The 23,247-nt window shown below is 34.2% G+C and overlaps 1 protein-coding gene across 1 annotated transcript in view; it reads left to right on the top strand.

The window, feature by feature from the left end:
* LOC123525377 (ras-related protein Rab-23-like) overlaps positions 1-20,805 on the top strand; it is a 32,547-nt gene extending 11,742 nt beyond the window's left edge. The window contains exons 4-8 of the mRNA XM_045304376.2: positions 10,282-10,358; positions 10,872-10,951; positions 14,772-14,854; positions 16,048-16,134; positions 17,912-20,805. Coding sequence (XP_045160311.1) covers positions 10,282-10,358; positions 10,872-10,951; positions 14,772-14,854; positions 16,048-16,134; positions 17,912-18,144 — 560 coding nt within the window. The 3' untranslated portion in view covers positions 18,145-20,805. The remainder of the gene's footprint in view (positions 1-10,281; positions 10,359-10,871; positions 10,952-14,771; positions 14,855-16,047; positions 16,135-17,911) is intronic.
* Positions 20,806-23,247: the final 2,442 nt, after the last annotated feature.

Below are 23,247 nucleotides of genomic sequence, written 5' to 3' on the forward strand. Positions count from 1 at the left end.
TGGTAACTTACAGTAGAGGTTACTTACTATTAAGGTAACTTACTCAAAATAAGAGCAGAGGGGAGCAGTAGTATTAACTTTAATAGGATCTATAGCTAAAGTGGAAGGCATCAGAAATTTTAAATGCATACTCATTTTCATTATATCTTTTAAATTTTGAATGGCATATATACACGAAACTGGTAAAGTCAGCTCATGTCATTTTTTTTAAAAGAAAAATGAATTTACAATTTATGCAAATGCAGTTAAAGATAAAAGTAAAAAAAATGTTGAACATAGATTTATAAGAAAGATCTTTACATTTTCAATTAAAATGTTAAACTATTTGTTCAATATGTTTGTCATAACTTTGTTGCTCTCAAAATTGAATGTTTGAGTGCAAACCTATCTTAATTGTAAATATTTATTGAAAAGGTTTACAAGAAAAATTACAATCTTGTTGACTTTGAGAAGGAAAGATTTTAATTTCATTTCACATATAAACAAAACTTTATTTTGCAAAAGCTTAAAAGGTTTAGTGATATGTATATATAAAGAAATTGTACTTCCTTGATGTTACGTAATACCTCACTTGTAATAGAAGACTGTTGAAATCACAATCTGTGAAATATTTTTTTGTGGCATGATATTTCATTGTTTCTGCCAAAATATCAGTTTCTTGGGACATTAATTTTCATAGATTTTAATAAACTTTTTAAAAGGAGATGAAATTGAATCGAAGGTTTATTTGTTGAAATTCAAATTCAATAATTGAAACAAACAAAAATTGCAGTATATAGTATTACTAGAAATTTTTAACATTCAATACAATTGATAAGGTCAAGGAATTTTGATCTTTCGTACTATCATAAAAAATAGGGCTTGAAGCTAATTTGAATCACCTTAAATAATTGCACTTCCTGAGAACTACCACAGCAGAAAAGAACCCGCAACCTCGGAGTTCAGCAACCAGCTCCATACCCACTTCAACTAAATACGTAATAAATTATATACATGTATCTATAAAAAGAATAGATGTTACCATATAAAAGATATTTAAATAAAAAACTGTTAAAAGTTTGCAATTCAAAAATTCATAGAATACCAAATGTCATGATAAGAGAACGGCTTGCTATGATTTTGGCATGTTAAAAGGAATACTATCTGTTATGTAATATACATCTTTATTACATATTCATTTCTATTCCCCTTTAAGTTACAATGGATCTGGAAACGTCAATATTTCGCCATACACTGACGTCTGAATTTCGTATCTGATGCGGGGCATAATTTCAGGGACTACCTTAGCCTGGAAATTTAGGGAGAAGTGACTTCTCCCTCCTTGGGAAACAGGGAGAAGTTTTGAAATTTTGGGAGAAGTTCGGCAAACGTGAGACAGGACATTGCTTACATGCATTAAATAACAATAATAATGTTTATTCAGTTCCATTTGTAGTATTATCTTGCTATGACTTAAATAAAAATGGTGCAATGTTTCAACAATACAGTACATATTTGTACTGTTTTACTGCAAAATATTTAACAACTTGACACAACAAATCTTTCCTCATGTAATCAGTACTTAATATTTCTTGGATTAAATTTTTTCCTTCCTAGAGCAGCTTTTTCAGGTATGTGAGCATTTTGAGTTTAAATTTTTTTTATGTTCCTTCAATTTGACAAACTACAGAGTTTAAAAAACTCTCAATCTTACAATGAAATGTTATTTGTATTGATCAGTAGATAAAATACTTAAAAATCAGGGGCAATATTTTTTAAAACTACATATTTTGACATAAAAAATCTAAAAATTGGTTAAATGTATTACCTCCCTTTAACACATTTCAGAATTAACTAAAAGAGTTGTCTGCTATTTTTATCAAACAACAAATTTAAAAGTTTGTCAAGGGCCATATATTTAACTTATATATGTTTTTAATGAAAGAGAAATGCAGATTAAAATGAATAGTAAGCAGATCCCAATTGAAAAATAAACGTCGGGAGTAACGGGTAGTCTACACTGTGATGTGTGATGGCAATAAAAATTTCGAAACGATTTTTATCTGAAAACAAGAATAACTGGATAAGACAAGTACTAAGGGCGTTCGGTTGACCCGAGGTTCCGTGTTTTGACCTGCGAAAATCAAGAAAAACTCGTAGTTGACCCGCACAAAAAAAGTGTCCCGTGCGTCGGCTCGATCCGCGAAATGCGTCTCGAGTTCGAAGTTCTGCATTGTGAATCAAAATCTCGGTGAATTTCAATTGTTCGCTGCCACAAACTAAGTATGACAGTAGGCGGAGCGTCGTATGTTAATTAGCTACTGACAGATGTCAATCACTCCACGCGCCGACTGACACGTAATTAGGTTTGTAATTCGGAAGTTAATTATCGCCGTTTTACGAAGTTTTCGGGCTCTCTGATCTCCGATGTCGGTCAGCTTTAATTATTACTCTTTCATTCTTTAATTATCGTTTACTGCAATCACATTAAATGCAAACAATTAGCAGCTTATCATGCGGCGTCAATCTGAAACCGAGTGATCATCTTTTGTTGTCATGGACACGTTTCGCCGCGCGTGCCTCCCGGTGACATCCTGTGTATTGCGTATTGTGTTTACAGACTTTACATAACCGAGATGTATAATATCGGCGCACTTTATTGCCGATTATGTTTTCCTTTCATCCAATTTTAGGGCGACTTGAACTTCGCTTTTCTGGGCGGGAAGGGCGAAGTGAAATATTTTAAAGCGAAGTTTTCGCTCAACTTCGCCTAAAACGCAGTCCCTGATAATTTGATGTGTGTCGTTGCATTAATTCTTTTATTTAGCTCTTTATTGTCAATCTTATACGTGCTATTAAACAAATTCATGATATTTACATTACATTTATATGTGTAGATACGTATATAAAAAACAGGTTATTATCTTTGCATCGGGAAATATGCTGAAGAATATTGCTCTCCTAAAGTCGTGCAATATTTCCGCTGCAGAACTTGTGCATATTTCCCGATTCAGAGCTAATAACCAATAAATATATACCACTAGGTTAAATGTATCTGTATCTATATAAATCAGGAAAGATGTGTTCATTTTATATGCACTTGGTACATTTATTATACTAACAACAGTTTTTCTGTTTGTCATCTCTGTTGACTGAATTAGTTGACACATATACCAGCACTTAATAAAAAAAGATTGATATAGTGCAAAAGCTTTTCACGAATATTAACATTCGATATATAGAATCTGGCACTTACTAGTAGATATTACACGTAATACTTTCATTTATACTTGCAAGATTTTTGGAAATTATGGCAACCAGTCAAAGTAATGATTGGCTTAGGTCGTAAATCACATTAACTTGTGAAGCTAGATTTAATGACCACTATTGGTCAATTTGGAGAGAACATTGTCATTTTATTGTTGTTATATATCCCCTGTAACATAAAGTAATCAAGCACTCACTTCAATAGATGACAACTTGATTCATCTCGAGTGACTATTGTAAGGTACACTTGAACCTGAAAATAAATTATTGCCAGAAAGATCCTAAAACTTGTAGTGTTGGGACTCTTTCCATGTTGATTAGTCATAGCAAAAATAGCCCATGTATTTCACTGGTCTGTGACATGCAAATGAATAGCAATTCTGTCAGCAGAATTTATTTAGATTCTGACACGTTGTTGGATATAGTAGAAAAAATACCATCAAACATGAAAAACTATTACAATTTTCATCAGGGAATTCTTTTTTTGGACACATTGTTGCAGCATTCTTGATAGATGCTGTTAGATTTCTTTGAGGCATATTCATCCCTAGATGATGCAGTACTTTTATCAACTTAGTAACTCAAGGAATTTCAGTTTTATTTTAGTTTCATATGTGATAACAGAAAGTGTCAAGTGTTCTGTGTATGGCTTCTAAAAAAGTTTTGTTTCTTGTAAATATTTGAGAAAACAAGCAAAATGGTATTTTTAGGGGTTTACCGTACATAACTACTTATAAGACGCACTCGCTTATAAGACGCATCCCGACATTTGACATGCAATCTGGGGTCTTTTCCACTAACCCTCGTATAAGACGCGGTCATTTTTTGATATCAACAATGTCAAATATTTGTAGAAATGCATTATTTTTCGAACGTGATGTGTTTTGGGAAAAATAAAATGGTAAAATCGCTGATTTTTTGTGCCAAAAAACTTCAGTTATTAAATTTTGAAATATATAATCAGCTTATATACAATTATTTTTCTGTGATAAACACATTGAAATGAATTAGAAACAGAGAACTTACGTCTACAAAACAGCCGATATTTTGACGATATTTGCCGATGTTGCACAATGAAATAAAATAAAGTATTTTTAAAAATATTTTTATGTATAATAAAATGCATATGAATAACCAAGATTCGGCGAAAATACGTCTAGAAAAAATTGGCGTTATTCACCAAGATTATTCAAAACTTTGCAGACTTGTTTAATTAAACGTAAATCCTTTTTTGTATGTAATAAAATACATTTTAGCTCCTAGGAAACGGCGAAATTACGTGTACAAATCAGCCGAAATTTTGACAATATTTGCCGATGTTACTCAACGAAATAAAATAAAGTATTTTAAAATGTATTTTTATGTATGATAAATTACATTTAAATAATGTATATTCGGCAAAAATACGTCAGAAAAGATTATTCAAGAGTTTGCAAGACCTGTTTTATAAAACGTAAAACTAAACAGAATGTTTTAAAATCCTATTTTATACGTAATAAAATACTAGGAAACGGCGAAATTACGTCTACAACTTGACCGAAATAATATCGGCGACTTTATTGCTGGGCTTTCAAAATATGACACGTTCAATCGATCATAGCTTGACATCTGCCAGTCAAATACAGGTATGCCCACTTTGATATATTACCCAATCGTGTTCGGGTTTCGAGTAGCTAGCCATCTCTACATGCCCGTCATTTGGCAAGAAGATTAGTCCAAAATTATGCAAAATAATTTCCGTGCGCCATTCTTTGAAGATGCTGAAGTTTGACATCAATCAGTGTCAATCACAAAGCTGTTTATTTGCGGATCTGAAGCATCAAATATTTCGTAACGAGTATGTTTTAACACCCTAAAACAGTTCTGTGTAATTGGCGCCAATTATCTTTTAATTGTCTTCGGTTTGCAGGCTGTGAAAATATTTCTATGTTCCATTACAATTTACAAGTTAATTTAAAGCCAAAACATTCGGGCCAAAATACGGTACGTGCAGTTAAAGATTTTATCACCGCTATGTAAATGGCGGCCGAAAAACGAAAGTAGCGGTTTGCAGTGACAGAAATAAAGATGTACTGAGCTGTAATTTGAAGATTTTTTAAGATTTTCTTATAATTTTCGTGTAGAACGCGCTTATAAGACGCATCCCACTCTTTGGCCCGGAAATATGACTCCTAAAAATGCGTCTTATAAGCGGTTATGTACGGTACATGATCAACATGTCATTGTAATGAACCAGTGCCTCTTATTTTGTTTTTTTAAAAAATATAGAAATCTGTATTCAGAGTTCTTATTAGATCATCAAAGCACCTGGCTTACTTCAATTTATTAAAATTTTAACATTTCAATGTAGATAATCCTAAAACCAGTCTATCACCTAAATTTATTAAGTCTGTATAAAGACTGTAAAGGGGCTTTAAAATTGTACAGTCACTAGGAAACCCGTGTATAGATTAAATTGTCTATATTCATTGTACTTTTGTCTCTCGGAAAGGTAGTGGGTTAGCGGCCATAAAAAGGCAAACATACGTCTTACAATTGATTGATAAAACTGACGGATGGTCCCCCTATGTTTACCATTTATACTTTTGTGTACATTCTCTGTGTGAGTAAATAAACCCATTAAAAACATTTCTATCAAGTTCTTACATGAACAAAAGATTTTTTTCCCAAGCTTGAATGAGCTGTTCAATAAAAAAGGCTAGTTAATGCCACCGAAATGCTGTTAAAATTAAATGATAAAATTGAAATTAAATAGCAATTTGAACTGGCTTTATTAAGTTTTAATGGCATCTTTTTCACCCTGTTATTAGCACATGAATTTATGCGGACCTTTTGTGGTGCAAATTTTGTTGAATACATTAATAATATATCAATTTACGTATACAAGGTACATAGAACCCATTTTAAAAGAGTTTTTTTGGTAGCCAATTTTTTATGGATAGGAATTTTTATGGGATGCGCATGTTTTTAGATTAGTTTAAAATTTGAATGAATTAAATCTCCAGATGTTATTTTTAGAACACATTAATTCTTTCTATGCCCCCGAAGGGAGGCATATAGTTTTGAACCGTCTGTCTGTCAGTCTGTCGGTCTGTCAGTCTGTCCGCAATTTTTGTGACCGGTCCATATCTTTGTCATCGATGGATGGATTTTCAAATAACTTGGCATGAATGTGTACCACAGTAAGACAACGTGTCGCGCGCAAGACCCAGGTCCGTAGCTCAAAGGTCAAGGTCACACTTAGACGTTAAAGGATAGTGCATTGATGGGCGTGTCCGGTCCATATCTTTGTCATCGATGGATGGATTTTCAAATAACTTGGCATGAATGTGAACCACAGTAAGACGACATGTCGCGCGCAGGACCCAGGTCCGTAGCTTAAAGGTCAAGGTCACACTTAGACGTTAAAGGATAGTGCATTGATGGGCTTGTCCGGTCCATATCTTTGTCATCGGTGGATGGATTTCAAATAACTTGACATGAATGTGTACCACAGTAAGACGACGTGTCACACGCAAGGCCCAGGTCCGTAGCTCAAAGGTCAAGGTCACACTTAGACATTAAAGGATAGTGCATTGATGGGCGTGTCCGGTCCATATCTTTGTCATCGATGGATGGATTTTCAAATAACTTGGCATGAATGTGTACCACAGTAAGACGACGTGTCGAGCGCAAGACCCAGGTCTGTAGCTTAAAGGTCAAGGTCACACTTAGATGTTAAAGGATCGTGCATTGATGGGCGTGTCCGGTCCATATCTTTGTCATCCGTGGATGGATTTTCAAATAACTTGGCGTGAATGTGTACCGCCGTAAGATGACATGTTGCGCGCAAGACCCAGGTCCGTAGCTCAAAGGTCAAGGTCACACTTAGACGTTAAAGGATAGTGCATTGATGGGCGTGTCCGGTCCATATCTTTGTCATCCATGGGTGGATTTTCAAATAACTTGGCATGAATGTGTACTACAGTAAGACGACGTGTCGCAGGCAAGACCCAGGTCCGTAGCTCAAAGGTCAAGGTCACACTTAGACGTTAAAGGTCATTTTTCATGATATTGCATTAATGGGCGTGTCCTGTCCATATCTTTGTCATTCATGCATGGATTTTAAAATAACTACGCATGAATGTGTGACACAGTAAGACGGCGTGTCACGTGCAAGACCCAGCTCCGTAGGTCAAAGGTCTTAAACTCTAAACATCGGCCATAACTATTCATTCAAAGTGCCATCGGGGGCATGTGTCATCCTATGGAGACAGCTTTTGTTTCTATTTTCAAATGTTGTTGATATTCTCTTTGACTTGAAACTCTTCTTGTTAGCTCAGTAAGTACAGCTCAACTCTGTGAAGCATGAGGTTGCAAGTATGGCTGATAAGATGGCCGAATACATTGTGTCAAAGGTCATTCACCCTTTATCTCCCAGTTCAAGCAGAAAAGTTGTCAGTTACTTGCATAGAACAAGTTAGTAAAGGAACACTGGTAAGGTTATGAAACTGAAACACTGTTTAAATACAGTATAAAGCCGAGTCAAACAAACAAACTGAGGAAGCTTTTAATTTACCATTCAGTTTAGTCACAACAACCTCATAAACAACTTCTGATAAACATCTTAGGTATGAAAAGAAACAATTTAAAGTTTCCTTTTCACAAAGAAATTGCTTATATAATGTGTTCCTTAAGGCAAGACCCACGATCACAGATTACAGCTAAGGTTTGATAGGACATCTTAAATGAATTAACCTCTTCCTTTTATGTGGTGTATTAAGCATTTTAAGACTAAAGGTATATCAAAGTTACGATAACCTTCATTAAAGGCAAGAAATTAAATAACATGATAAATTGAAAATATGGAAGATTTTTTCCTCTGGTAATATATTGCACAAAGGCAGTTATGCTGTATTTTTTTTAACACTGAAAGCTTTTAAGTGATAAAGGGCTACTTAGTAAGTGATGATTTTGTTTTAAGATTTCAAGCCAGTTTTTATAACCTTTATCATAGATCTAAAATAATCCTTAAAAGCCAGCTAGAAAAACTGTTGCCATAATGTATGCAACCACCCTCAAAGCTAACAGGTTATTCATTAACATAAGTAGGGGCCTCCGTGGCCGAGTAGTTAAGGCTGCTGACTTCAAATCACTTGCCCCTCACAGATGTGGGTTTGAGCCTCACTTGGGGTGCTGAATTCTTCATGTGAGGAAGCAATCCAGTTGGTGTACAGAAGGTCGGTGGTTCTACCCAGGTGCCACCCATAATGAAATAATGCACGGAGGGGCATCTGGGGTCTTCCTCCACCATCAAAGCTGGAAAGTCGCCATATGACCTATAATTGTGTTGGTGCAACATTAAACCCAACAAAAACAAAAAGGTAACGTAAGTTGTATTTGCTTTAAGGTAACTGAGATTTTAACTGGAAAAATCCTGTAAGGTTAGTTTGTTAATGACCATCACTAGAGATGTATTAATCAGTGTGTGGACATTTATAAAAAGATGAATGATATGCTTAATTAAAATGTAAATTTCAATTTATTCTCAAAAGTGGTAATCGCAAACCAAAATTGTGTCATTGAGTTAGTTGGACAGGGACTGATTTATGTTGCACTTCCAAGTTTTACAGGCTTTGTGTATTGGTTCCTAATTATGATGTGAAAATTGTAGCGAAAATTTGTGTGGTTCTTGTTCAGGTATCGAAAATTGGCAATGGCAATGAAATAAGTTATAGATCTGTGACAGGGATGTGGGTGAAAATAAGATACTTAGCATTATTTTGGCATACAGGAGGTAATTTTACATAAGGAGTCAGAAATCAAGGTCATTAAAATCTAAAAATAGGCTGTGACTGATGTCATTGTCACATATCTCCTGTGAGTGCTCAATTTTTTGTTCGGACATTAATGAATGAAATGTGTATCTATAAAATGTGTTTTAAATTATTGCCTGGTCAGATAGCTAATCAGTTAGGTTAATGTTTGAAACTTAAATGATAATTTTATCTTCAAATAATTAAATCATATTGAAAATCCATTTTACTCTGGTGAAAACAGTTTAATGTGGAAATTATACAAGCTAATGACATTGTTAAGAGATGTTAAATAAATCAATTTCAAATGAACACCAAATAAAGACATTAAACTTCATACATATCTAAAGAAAATCTTTATGCTTGAAATAGCCATGAGAAGAAAGAATGTCATTAAAGATTTACTTTGCCTGTAGACAAGAAATTGTTTAATATTGTTTTGTTATCTCAATACTAAACTTTGGTTCAAGCAAAAAACATTGAAATTGTTCTTGTATCAAAGCAAAACATTCTGTTATTTAAATTATAATTGATATAGAATTATTTTCTATAGAGGGAATAGGATTTTTTTCTCAAGGGGGAAACATCTTCTGCAATGGGAGAAGATTCTTTTGATACTGGGTGTGGAGCTGCAATATTTTTTGGTTTCTGATCATTTTTAGCTTACCTTGAGCCTTTGGCTTTTTTTTTGACCACTTGATGTCCGTCGTCCGTCCATCAACAATTTTAAAAAAAATCTTCTTCAAAACTACTGGACAGATTTTACACCAAACAGGAACTATCCTTGGTTGGCCCCCTTTCAGAATTGTCCAAAGAATTAAAATCCGTTCAGAACTGTGGTTATGCCATGGCAACCAAAAGGAATAGCTTTAAAAATCTTCTCAGAAACTGTTAGCCGGATTTCAAATATATTTTGTAGAAATTATATTTAGGTGACCAGTAGGTGACCATCTACCAAAATTGCTCATGTCGTTCTATTTCGGTAAAAATACATGGCCACCAGGCGTTGGGGCTAATTTATCAAAAGCTGTTTTGGTTATTCCTAGAATATGATTGCGCTGATTCAACTTTCAGCAAAACTTCTGGTTGAGGCTGTTGTAATTCAGGATCTCTCTGACTTCTGTGCCCAATAGCAAGAATGTTTTCACCTTTTATAGAAATACTCTGTGTTCCCTATACTCCATTCTGTATATTGAATCTTTGATAATTGGAACTAACAAACTTGATTTGTTGTTTTCAGGTGCTCAGGCCTGTGTGCTTGCTTTTTCAACTGTAGACAGGGACTCATTTGAAGCAATAGAATCCTGGAAAAGAAAGGTAATGATTTCTTCAATAGTATTTTAGGCACTCATTAGCATATGTCTACTGTTACAAAGCTGTACCAAGTCATTGTGATAAGCAATTTCACATATCTCAGCTTATAGGATACCCTTTGTTTACAGTAATCCTGTTTAATTATGGTAGATGCAAAACTATACACCATGTAAATTTTTTTAATGTTGGAGAATTTTGGTAATGGTGTATTTTAGGAATCAATAATAAACAGAATTGTCATCCTGTTAATTTGATTAATCAACTAGATGCTTATGAAGTAAAGTGTGAAAAAAGTATCTCCATTGATAAGTAAGATCTCATTGGTTGTAATGAGATTTAGCTACATTTCACTTTATGTCCTTGTAAGAGCTTCAGTTCTGTTCAATTTCTTGGTGTATTTCACCAAAAAAATGTTCTTAAAGGAAGTAAGCAGTTTTTAAGAGTCCTTATCAATAATAAAGATATATGTCAATGTAGCCTCAACATTTACCCACATACAACTAAACTTACCTTCAGGTTGAAGATGAAGTAGGGGAGATAAGTATGGTGATAGTACAGAACAAGATTGATCTCATAGATGACGCAGTTGTACAGCCGTAAGTATAGAAAATTGCCCATGAATGAGAAGGATTTTTGGCTTGACTTTTTGAAGAAAAAGTAGAGCTATTACACTCGCCCTGGCAACAGCGTCGCCATTGGTTAAAGTTTTTGATTAAGTCAAATATCTCTATTACTATTAAAGCTCTTGACTCAAAACTTCAAATAATTATTTACTATCAAAGTCTACACCTGGAGAAACAATCCTCATAACTCTGATTTTAATTTTGACAGAGTTATGCCCCTTTTTAAACTTAGAATTTTTTGGTTAAAGTTTTTACTGGCACAGCTCTAATTCAGAATTAAGCACTGAAAAAAGTCAAGGGTACTGTCTTACAGACAGCTCTTGTTTTATTTATAATCACTTGACAAAGCCCAGTGAACATCGTCTGTTCCACCATTCCCTTGTCATTTGTCAAATTCTTTTGTGTTGAATAAATAAAGAAAGATTTCAATTTATGAGTTGATCTTAAAAGAATGCCATAGCTTTCACATTTTATGTTCAAAATTTGTAACAAAAGAATGATGACAATGTTATTCTTGATTCCTTACTGATACTAAATAAATGTCTGAAAACTACTGAGAAATTGTTTATGAAAAATATAACATGGCAAAGAAATGACTTCAAACAGAGAGATATGTATGTTTTATTCTTAGCTGTTGAGGAAGATTTATCTGACGAAGGATACTTTTTTGTTTCCATTTAATTTTTTGCCATTTTTTACTGACAAGTATAGGCAGCATTGGTTGTTTTCCTATACCAAAAAGAAGCTATATTTTCCCCTAAAATTGTTACATTTCTCTTAGAATAAGGTCATTATTTCCCCTTGGAATTTAAAGAAAACATTCCTTAATATGCAAAATGAATAACTTTACAAAGTGCACTTTTACCTATTTTTAGCTCATCTGATTTTTTGAAAAAAAATGATGAGTTATTGTCATCACTTGAGCCGTTGTCGGCGTCGGCGTTGCCTGGTTAAGTTTTATGTTTAGGTCAGCTTTTCTCCTAAACTATCAAAGCTATTGCTTTGAAACTTGGAATACTTGTTCACCATCATAAGCTGACCCTGTATAGCAAGAAACATAACTCCATCTTGCTTTTTGCAAGATTTATGGCCCCTTTTGTACTTAGAAAATATCGGATTTCTTGGTTAAGTTTTATGTTTAGGTCAACTTTTCTCCTAAACTATCAAAGCTATTGCTTTGAAACTTGGAATACTTGTTCACCATCATAAGCTGACCCTGTACAGCAAGAAACATAACTCCATCTTGCTTTTTGCAAGAATTATTGCCCCTTTTAGACTTAGAAAATCAGTTTTCTTGGTTAAGTTTTATGTTGAGGTCAGCTTTTATCCTAAACTATCAAAGCTATTGCTTTAAAACTTGCAACACTTGTTCACCATCATAAGCTGACCCTGTACAGCAAGAAACATAACTCCATCCTGCTTTTTGCAAGATTTATGGCCCCTTTTGGACTTAGAAAATATCAGATTTCTTGGTTAAGTTTTATGTTTAGGTCAACTTTTTCTCTTAAACTATCAAAGCTATTGCTTTAAAACTTGCAACTCTTGTTCACCATCATAAGCTGACCCTGTACAGCAAGCAACATAACTCCATCCTGCTTTTTGCAATAATTATTGCCCCTTTTGGACTTAGAAAAATCATTTTCTTGGTTGAATATTATGTTTAAGTCAACTTTTCTCATAAACTATCAAAGCTATTGCTTTAAAACTTGCAACAGTTTTTCACCATCATAAGTGGACACTGTACATCAAGAAACATAACTCTATCCTGCTTTTTGCAAGAATGATGGCCCTTTTTAGACTTAGAAAATCATGGGTAGGACAGTATTTCTATTATACAAACAAAATCAGATGAGCGTCAGCACCCGCATGGCGATGCTCTTGTTAAACACCGATTTTACCCACATTGCATCAGATTTACAACTACGAGGGTCATTCAGTATATAATGTGCACAATCAAATTATTAATTCTTATATTAATTGTTCAAACCTTATCATAATCCTTCAAAGTAACTTCCCTTGTGGCCAATGACCGACTTCCATCTTTTCGGCAGATCTTCTATTCCCATTGCTAGGCAACTACGCTCATACACCCTAACCTGCTTGGCAGCGGCAGTTTCAATTTCATTTAAGTCAGCTTTGTTTACTTCTCATGAGGTGCCAAATTCATTTGCATCAGTTGAGCTAAAAAATCACTCAGAAATTAGTGTCATAATTTCAAATGTGCTTAAAACGTGCTATAAATCATATAATCATTTGTATCTTTACGGACTAGCTATCTTTCAGGTCTATAAAAGATCAAATTAAAATGTAATTTCTTTTTTTCATTTTCATGAAAATTTATTTTACAGTTATCTTGAAATAAAATACATTAAGTAACGCAAACAGAGTTTGATAATGGCGATCTTAGGACACAAGTTTTTATATTCTCTGAACAGATTTTATCATATGATCTATAGCTTTGGAAGTAATCTATAAGTAATAACCAAATTATGAAAATGTTGATGATTTTATCAGGAGGATGTTAATTTTCTGTTTGACTTCTTCCATCATCGCTATCCGATTATTGTTCCAGTCTTTGATTCATAAGGACGTTAAACTCACGCATGAAATGCTTTTGCTATTGTAATTTAACATTAAATATATTAAAATTTATATATCCATTTAATGTTTGTTTGATTACAGTATTTATCACTGCAATTTCATCATTTTCTGAGTTGGTGAATATTTGAAATACATAATTGCAATTTTGTATATTTTTTACTGTTTTGATTTGTCACAGGCGAATGAATGAGAAAATTTATGTTAAGGTTTATCATCAAGTTTAAGTTAGATTTTCTTATTAATTCCTTTGTACTGGATCAGACCAGTATCCTGGCAGGACCAGTTTTTGGACACATGTAATAACCACTTTCAGTTTTCTTCTGGATTGGTCAGGTGTTTGTTCTTCATGGCTGTGAAATATCAGTTTCACAAGCCAATATTTACATTTAGTTTAATAGTTTTGTGATTGTACCTTACCACAGTGTTTACAAAGTAACTTTTCAGTCACATTTAGGCAAGGAGATGGCATTAAACTTGTTGCAAGCTAATTATATTCTGTATCTATTTGAATTATCAAGAATTTATGTAGATGAAATTGAATTATTGACAGTTGGCTCCTCTTGCCTTGTAGCTGCTTTTGACAGGTTATCTTGAATGTGCATTGTTAAAGTCGGCCCTTTAAATGAACATAAAAATACAGTGATTTCACTTCTCAGACAATGTTCACTCATATCTCACTGCTGTTGGTACAAACTTTGTCTAGTTACAAACTGTTCTGCTCGGTTACGGAGGATTTGCTGATTCAAGCTAGATGCTTAAATAATTCTAAAAGGGGGACCCTGCAGTCTTCCTCTGATATTTGATTGTGTATGAACATTTACCACATTACGTTATTTTTTGAGTCTAGAGTGCTTTACATAAATGTTCACATGAGTTTGGATCATACCAGCTTTTACATAAACTGTGAAATCATTTAATTCAATGGACATGAAACTTTCAGTTTTGGTTTAAACAGATATTTCGTCTAGACCTGGATTCAGGGATTTAAAATTTAAGATGTAGAAACAATACTAGTGTTATTTGCTTGTTGGAATTTAATCTTATAGATTGTCACAACCACGAAATCATTTAAAATCAGTCCTTCACAAATAATAATGATTTTACAGTGAGCTAGAATTATAAAATTGTCTTTTTATTGTGTTTTCTCTTTCTATACACACAGTGGTTGACATTTGAATATTTTGAATTACAGAGATGAAGCAGAAGCACTTGCCAAAAAGTTACGTCTGAGATTCTACAGAACTTCTGTCAAGGATAACCTCAATGTCGAGGAAGGTAAAATATATAGCATTAATACATATATACCTCTTGTAAGAAACTCAAGGGCCATATTCCTTTGACAACTTTGAACATTCTGCACATACTGTAAATCATTAGACTAGAAAGGTGTTCTGGAACTTTCGGATAGCTGGTATGTTTTCTTACTAAAACCTGGTGCAGACAGAATGGTCATGTGATAAAGATTTGAGACAATGGAAAAGCAAGACTTGTTTTCTATCTGCTATTGATGATCTCAGTAGGGTTTGGTGCTAGAGCAGAACCATGTTTAGTATGATGCCTTTTGCAACAGTCTAGAAGATATCTCTAAAACCAAACAAAGGTTTTAACTTATAAAAGAACTCTTATTTAATACACATAATTTTATAAAGTAGCTTAAATTAATGTAAAGAAATACTGAGTAACTAATATGTGGCATAGATGGGTGATGACTACAATTTTAATGAATGTTGAAAAATTCTGTTGAATTTGGCTGCTATGGAAACAAACTTGGAAAAACTTCTTTATTAAAGGAAGTATGGAAAAGTGATGTTTCTGTGAAGAATCCATAGTAAACAACTAAAAAAAAAAAAAGAGCGTGTTAAAAATGTTTAAAAAGAAAATAAAGGTAGTACATACTGCAAAAGCACATATTTTCGCTGGGTCAGAATTTAGCGAATTTGAAATTTTTGAATGTGTTCGCAAGGTTTAATATTCATGAAATTGTAAAAATGGTATCATATTTAAATTTGAATCATACTTATGGTGAATATTTAATCGGGAATTAATTTTCACAAGATGTAGGGCCTCGCGAATATAGTGAAAATTGAACACTTGTGAAAATTTCTGCTTTTACAGTATGAGCCCAAAGTGAAATGCTTCATTTTGCCTTCAATTTACTGTGAAACTTGATATTTGTGGCAGACTTTTGTTGTTGATTATTTGGTTGCATCATTCCACTCCACAAAAATGAAATTCCAAGGGACTAACAAAATTCCTATTTAATTTCACTTCAGGTTGAAATCCATCAACTTAAATACCCATAATACAGCTGTTTCGGCCGGAAACCATGAAATTTCATGCAAATGTAATTAAATGATTTCACAATATAAAACATATTATAAAAGATTTTATCAATATTCATGCAAGTGTTTTCCAAACTTTTGTTGTTTTGATTTTAAAAAATCAGTTTGGAATATATTACATTTCAGTGTTCCGGTACCTGGCAGAGAAGTATTTGCAGCAACTTAACTGTGAAGAAGAGGAGGAACCAACCAGTTATCATCAGATAGGATCAAGTAGATATTCTTTCTATCTCCATATTTCTGTTCTAAATAAGATAACAATTTTAGGGCATCAGCATGTTGAAAGATAAAATGTTGGGCAATGAACATAGAATAGAGACCATACTGACAGGTCTTTGCATATTTTGATTTTGGAATTGAACTATTATTTACAGTCAAACATTGTTTGCTTGAACTTGGATAATTCATCGTCAGGTCCCAGCAAAACTTTTGTAAAATGGCTTGAACTACTGATAACTCAAACAAATTTTGCCGGTCCCATGGAGTTCGAGCGAATGAAATTTGGCTGTATATGTGCACTTGTAATGAGTAAATATAAACAAACATTGTTAAAATGATCTTGATATCTTGGAATGAATGAATGACAGTCTGTCTTAGTCATAATACTGATTAACACCGATTGCTAATAAGTTTGTTTGATGCAAGGAGGTATTTAGTTTGTACTATGATATCCTAACAATTGAAATCCTATTGAAACTAGTAAAATCATTTCTTGAAATTTGAACAAAGCTTGCTGTCTTAGTCGTTTACCTTTGCTAAAACAGCAAATGAAAAACCTAGATGATAAATGAGCCATGCCATGAGAAAACCAACATAGTGGCTTTGCGACCAGCATGGATCCAGACCAGATCCATGCTGTTCGCTAATGGTTTCTCTAATAATAATAGTCTTTGAAAGCGAACAGCATGGATCCTGACCAGACTGCACGGATGCGCAGGCTGGTCTGGATCCATGCTGGTCGCAAAGCCACTATGTTGGTTTTCCCATGGCACGGCTCAAATCTTGTTGATACGAAAATTACTATTAGCATAAATGTGGTCGGGTAAAGAATAAGGATGCTTTTACATTGCCTTGCTGTAGAAGAAAACATTTGCTTGATCACAAAAATGTCTTTTATATGATAATTTCAAATGCTCATACCTCTGCATTTTTGATATTAAAATCAGCATATTGAGTTTTGAGAAACATATGGATATTTGCAAGTATTTCAAAGCTTTTTAACTTCATACCTATGTTTTGCAAAAATAAGGTACGGTCTTTATATTGATTGAAGCTGTTGGGTCACATAACACAAAGGTCATGACTGCATCTTCTCAAAATAGGTCCATACTCTTGCACAAGGAAACACCTTAAAGTTATATAATAAGTTACAAACTTTCATCTCAGTTACAATGAATTCTGGTTGCATTTACATGATTAAGTTTTAGTGGTATTTTTCAACAGTATTTCAGTTAATATATAGTAGCAGTTAGTTAACATAAACAAAGTTTCTGTATTCACTTGCCAGGTCATATCCTCATACAAACCACTAAATGTAAACAATTATATACTATATGAAGATAATAGTTTTGTATAAATATAATGCACATGCTTAATTTGGTCACATCATGACTGGCCATTACCTTTGAATGCTTATTAAATCTTACAACAGATACTTTTATAGTAAACAGTAACAGCGTAGGGGACTATAGGAATGCCCTCCGTCTATCCGTCCCTTATGCTTGTAGGTCAAAGGTCATTGTCACAATTGAAGGTCCTGGAAAGTAAAAATTGATTCTGCTCCATAACTTTTAAATGCATTGATGGATTATCTTAGTGCTACACAGAAATGTTCCCCATGATGAGACAGTATGTCAACACATGACCTATGCTTGTAGGTCAAAGGTCAAGGTCACTATTGAAAGTTTTCAGGTGTAGGGGACTTCTGTATTGCCACTGCAATACTTGGTCACATGTTCTTAATCTTAATGGTTTTTTATTTGTATTTCAGATTTCATCAATGCAGACATCAATAACCACAATGATTCCATAGAAAGAGATTCATATAGAAATCATAGCTATTCATCGCCAAAAATAAAAGTGAAACATGACAAACATAAAAACGGCAAAAACGGCAAATTCAAATTGACTCACAATGATGAAGGTACTATACACCTTCAGCCAAGTAAAAGACGAACTCATGGGAAAAAATCCTTGGTTATGGGAAAGTGTTCAGTGTTGTAGCATTTACAGTGAAGAATTCATAAAACTTAATTGCAGAGGGTATGGATAGACTGTGCTGTCGAACTTTGCCTGCAGAATGGAGGTAGTACAAATTTTCACCGAATATAGGAAGTTATTGTAATCAATCTGTTTTTTGAAAGAATAAAACATCAAGTGAATTGTACATTATTGCAGTAATCATAGTCCTGTACTGAAAACCTGATAATCTTACCATCAACTTAGAATCTTGCACATGATCACAAGGACATAGTTATTTTCTTTGTTGTAAAGGCGGCCTTCCATGGGTAAAAATTAAAATTAAGTCTAGCCTGCCAATAATTATTGATTACAGTTTCCAATTCTACAGGTGCATTGTGATGTAAGAAATAAGTTTGTTTATCTTTATGTTCACTAAAAATCATATCCAGATGAAAGTTTTGGTATTTGGATAGGTAGAAAACTAAAGATGCAGTGTATTTATTAAAAGCTTCCAGGAAATTTTAATTTATCTTATTTGATTACTGTAAATCTTTATATCAGTGAAATTTAGTTTCTGTCACAGTAAATTCCAGCTGTGAAAGTGGAGGATTTGCCTCTTGCTGTTGGAGTAATTTTATTTAACTTCCCAGAATGCAATTTTTATCTATTAATTTATTGAAAACTGTTGAATCTATAAAGGACCTTTTACATTTGTTTTATCACATGAATATCAGTTTATCTAATTTATCCTCTAAATAATTTTAATGATCGTCACATGGGTAAAATGTTCAATGTAAATTCATTTGCCAAAATATGGTATTTTAACATATATTCATTTTTAGCTCATCTGATTTTTTGAAAAAAAATGATGAGTTATTGTCATCACTTGAGCGGTTGTCGGCGTCGGCGTCTGCGTCGGCATTGCCTGGTTAAGTTTTATGTTTAGGTCAGCTTTTCTCCTAAACTATCAAAGCTATTGCTTTGAAACTTGGAATACTTGTTCACCATCATAAGCTGACCCTGTATAGCAAGAAACATAACTCCATCTTGCTTTTTGCAAGATTTATGGCCCCTTTTGTACTTAGAAAATATCAGATTTCTTGGTTAAGTTTTATGTTTAGGTCAACTTTTCTCCTAAACTATCAAAGCTTTTGCTTTGAAACTTGGAATACTTGTTCACCATCATAAGCAGACCCTGTACATCAAGAAACATAACTCCATCTTGCTTTTTGCAAGAATTATTGCCCCTTTTGGACTTACAAAATCAGTTTTCTTGGTTAAGTTTTATGTTTAGGTCAGCTTTTATCCTAAACTATCAAAGCTATTCCTTTAAAACTTGCAACACTTGTTCACCATCATAAGCTGACCCTGTACAGCAAGAAACATAACTCCATCCTGCTTTTTGCAAGATTTATGGCCCCTTTTGGTCTTAGAAAATATCAGATTTCTTGGTTAAGTTTTATGTTTAGGTCAATTTTTTCTCTTAAACTATTAAAGCTATTGCTTTAAAACTTGCAACTCTTGTTCACCATCATAAGCTGACCCTGTACAGCAAGCAACATAACTCCATCCTGCTTTTTGCAATAATTATTGCCCCTTTTGGACTTAGAAAAATCATTTTCTTGGTTGAATATTATGTTTAAGTCAACTTTTCTCATAAACTATCAAAGCTATTGCTTTAAAACTTGCAACAGTTTTTCACCATCATAAGTGGACACTGTGCATCAAGAAACATAACTCTATCCTGCTTTTTGCAAGAGTGATGGCCCTTTTTAGACTTAGAAAATCATGGGTAGGACAATATTTCTATTATACAAAAAAAATCAGATGAGCGTCAGCACCCGCAAGGCGGTGCTCTTGTTTTCCACTTCTGTCATAATGTCGGTGTTGTCTTGGCATGTTTTTATGTTCTTTTATTGTGCTAATAATAAAAGTCTGTGATCTAAATGTTTAAATATCCATTGAAATGCAATATAACATATGATATCAACAGAATGTGTGAAAAATCACATTTATATATTCCCAAAGTTGTTATCACCAAATGTGTTTGTAAAGGTGCCTTTTATAAATCATTCTGAACCATATGCGATTTATGTTACTTTTTGTGTTAAGAGAATAAAATATTTGTTGTCATTGTTGAAAAACTCTCCGCAGTATGTATAACCCTTTCATGTTTTAAAGGACAATCCTTGGATCAACCCTCTTACAACTACTACTACTAATTATATGGCTTGTTGTAGACTAGATATGGATAAGATGCTGTAAAGGAAGCTTGTATTAGGCAATAAATACTGTGAAATCACTTATTTTCTAGGCATGAAATTTTCTGGTTTTGGTAAAATCAGTAATTTTATGGAAAAATGAATTTGTGGATTTTAACTGAAATGCATGGAAATTTTAGTTGATCATTGGATTTTAATGTCAAAAATTACTGCCCAGGAAATCCATGAAAATTAAACCCCCACAAATATTAATGATTTCACTTACTTGATATATTGATTGAGCACACATTTCTCTATGAAGTACTAAGTGTCAAGATAAATGACTACACCCAGATGTTTGCTGATGCCAAAACTAATGCTTCAGTTTTCTGCCACTGTTAAATCTTGGAAGTCAACATACAGTATAACTTTTATTAAGGCACAACAGAAAAATTGTTATTTGTGACTGTCTATGAAGTTCATTTCTCATTGAATACTAAATTGTAGAATTATTCTGAAAAATAAGCATTGAATCGATGGTCTAATGGTTAAAGTGTCAGCCTCTCAACCCAGAGGTTGTGGGTTGAAGACCCTATGTGGATGCAACCACACCTCATGAAATCAGTACTGGTTTTTCCAGGAAGCCGACTCGAGTGATTCAAATAAGCTTCATCACTTTTCTAAGGGGAACAACTCAGTGTTACAAAGAGATAAATTTATCTGGATTAACTGTTCATAGTATATTTAGATTACATGTTATAAGTTGATGTAATTGGTGAATATTTATACCATGCTTTTTGCTTTATTCAAATCTTTGAATTACTCCTGTAAATTGGATCACACTGCTGACTGTTCTAATTTTGCATTTTATATCTTTGTATTAATTGTGTACTGACAGATGTGTTAATGTTTTATTATTTATGTGAAGGCATATCAAATATTATTGAAACATAAAAAAATCAATAATTTACATTATGTTTTGTTGTTATTTAGGTTTAGGAAAAGTAATTCAATACTGGAAAGGTTTATGAATACAAGAAGAATTTTCCATTTGAATGAAATTTGACACTAATTTTAGCAGACTATGAGAAGTAAGAATGTCTACTAGAAATAGGAAACATGCGAAAGTCAGGGTATCAGACAATTTGTGTCTAATGACTGTTCACTGAACTAATTGAAACCCTTCTACATAGTATTAGCTTACATACTAAAGCTTTATCAAAAGTTTTGAAGTTGAAAAAAAGGGGCAACTGTCAGTTCTAGTTCTTGAACCTGGCTCAGAGCAGTCTTTTCAAGACATCAAAGGCTTCTTTAGAGTTCTAAAGTGTTAGTACAATAAAAAAATGAAGCAGCTTTCATGCCAAAATTTCACCAAAATGTTAAAAGGGGACAAAATGTTGTAAGCCGTGGTTATGAAACTTTGAATGTAAGTCACCTCATGATAGCAATGATGTTTGTCCAGTTTAAAGTATTTGGTCATGTACTTTCTGAGAAACATGCAAAACTTTTACTAAATTTCTATGTTAGAAAGGGGCATAACTTCGACAAAACATAAGCCAGCATCAGTCAAGTACTTTCTGAAAATCATTCTTACTGTGAAACTTCTTTATAAAAATGATGCATGATAAAACCTAGTTATGTAACTTGCCATCTGATGTACTCTCATGATGCCACATAAATTGGTGCATTGGTCTGTTGATGCATCAAGTGTGGTGTGCTGTGTTTTGTGTGCTTGTCACTTTCTGCTTTCAGTCTCGTTGCTGGCTAGCCTTCTAGTAAAAAAGAAGCCGAGTGCTTAAGTCTTCCATGCCAGTACATAGCCTGTCTACAGACAAGCCCTTTTGCAGTGCCTCCCAGTTGGCGCCACATGGTAACTGAGCACCTTGCGGCCTCAGGCAGAACTGCAGGGGACACAGGTCAGCGCCCAGACATGTGGTATGCCAGGCCCACTGGTGTGTGGACATGCTCTGATGCCTATGAACAGACCCCCAGCTATGGGACAAATAGCCCGTGTACCCAGAGTAGGGTATGAACTTGGGTGAGGTAACCCCAACAGAAACCTAGAGAGTTGAAGACAGGTGTTGGGCCATTGGCACTCTCTTAATGAACCACAGCACCATGCAATATCGATATGACAATGTGGTGCTGAATCTCTGAGGTCCTTTCAGGGAGATTCAGTGCCAGGCTCTGAGCCTCAACAGAGTCCACCCACAGCTACTGGGGGTCCCTCCTTCAATCCACAACATGCAAAGAGAAGAAGGAGGAACAAACCATGGAGGAGAACCAATCCGCATCGGCCTTTCAGGTTGATGCATTGGAATGAGGAGGGTGTCTTCAACAAGAAGGCTGACCTTGAGCATATCCTCTATGAGAAAGACATCAATGTCTGTTGCATTCAGGAAACTCACCTACAACCAGAGAAATCCCTCAAAGTCAGAGGATACCAGTGTTTTCTGTTTTTGTGACAGAATTGGCAGACGAAAAGGAGGCATCATGACATTGGTCAGGAACAACATCAGTGCTGTCCAGACCAACATGCATATGGATGACTCCGAGTTCAAGTTCTGAGCCTCAGAAAGAACGAGATCAACTTGAAACTTGTGAACCAAGTGACAAAGCTCTGTCCCTGGACAAAGTTACAACTGATGAAACAAGGTTCATCATTGTAGGTGACTTTAACAGCCACTCACAAAGCTGGGGATATGACCACCTGGATAAATGTGGAGGAAGTGGAGACCTGGCAAGATGATAACAAGCTTAACCTCATCAACAAGCAGGATGATCCCCCAATTTTTTATTCCAGAAGCTGGTGAACAACATCAACCCCTGACCTTGCTTTATGGACTGATGACATACATGGACATTTCAAGCAGGAAGTTGATGAGCAACTAGGAGGTAGCAACCATCGCCCAGTCCATCTTACTATGGACCGTATAGCCTCCAC

Source organism: Mercenaria mercenaria, chromosome 3, assembly GCF_021730395.1.
Source record: "Mercenaria mercenaria strain notata chromosome 3, MADL_Memer_1, whole genome shotgun sequence".
NCBI classification, from domain to species: Eukaryota; Metazoa; Mollusca; class Bivalvia; order Venerida; family Veneridae; genus Mercenaria; species Mercenaria mercenaria.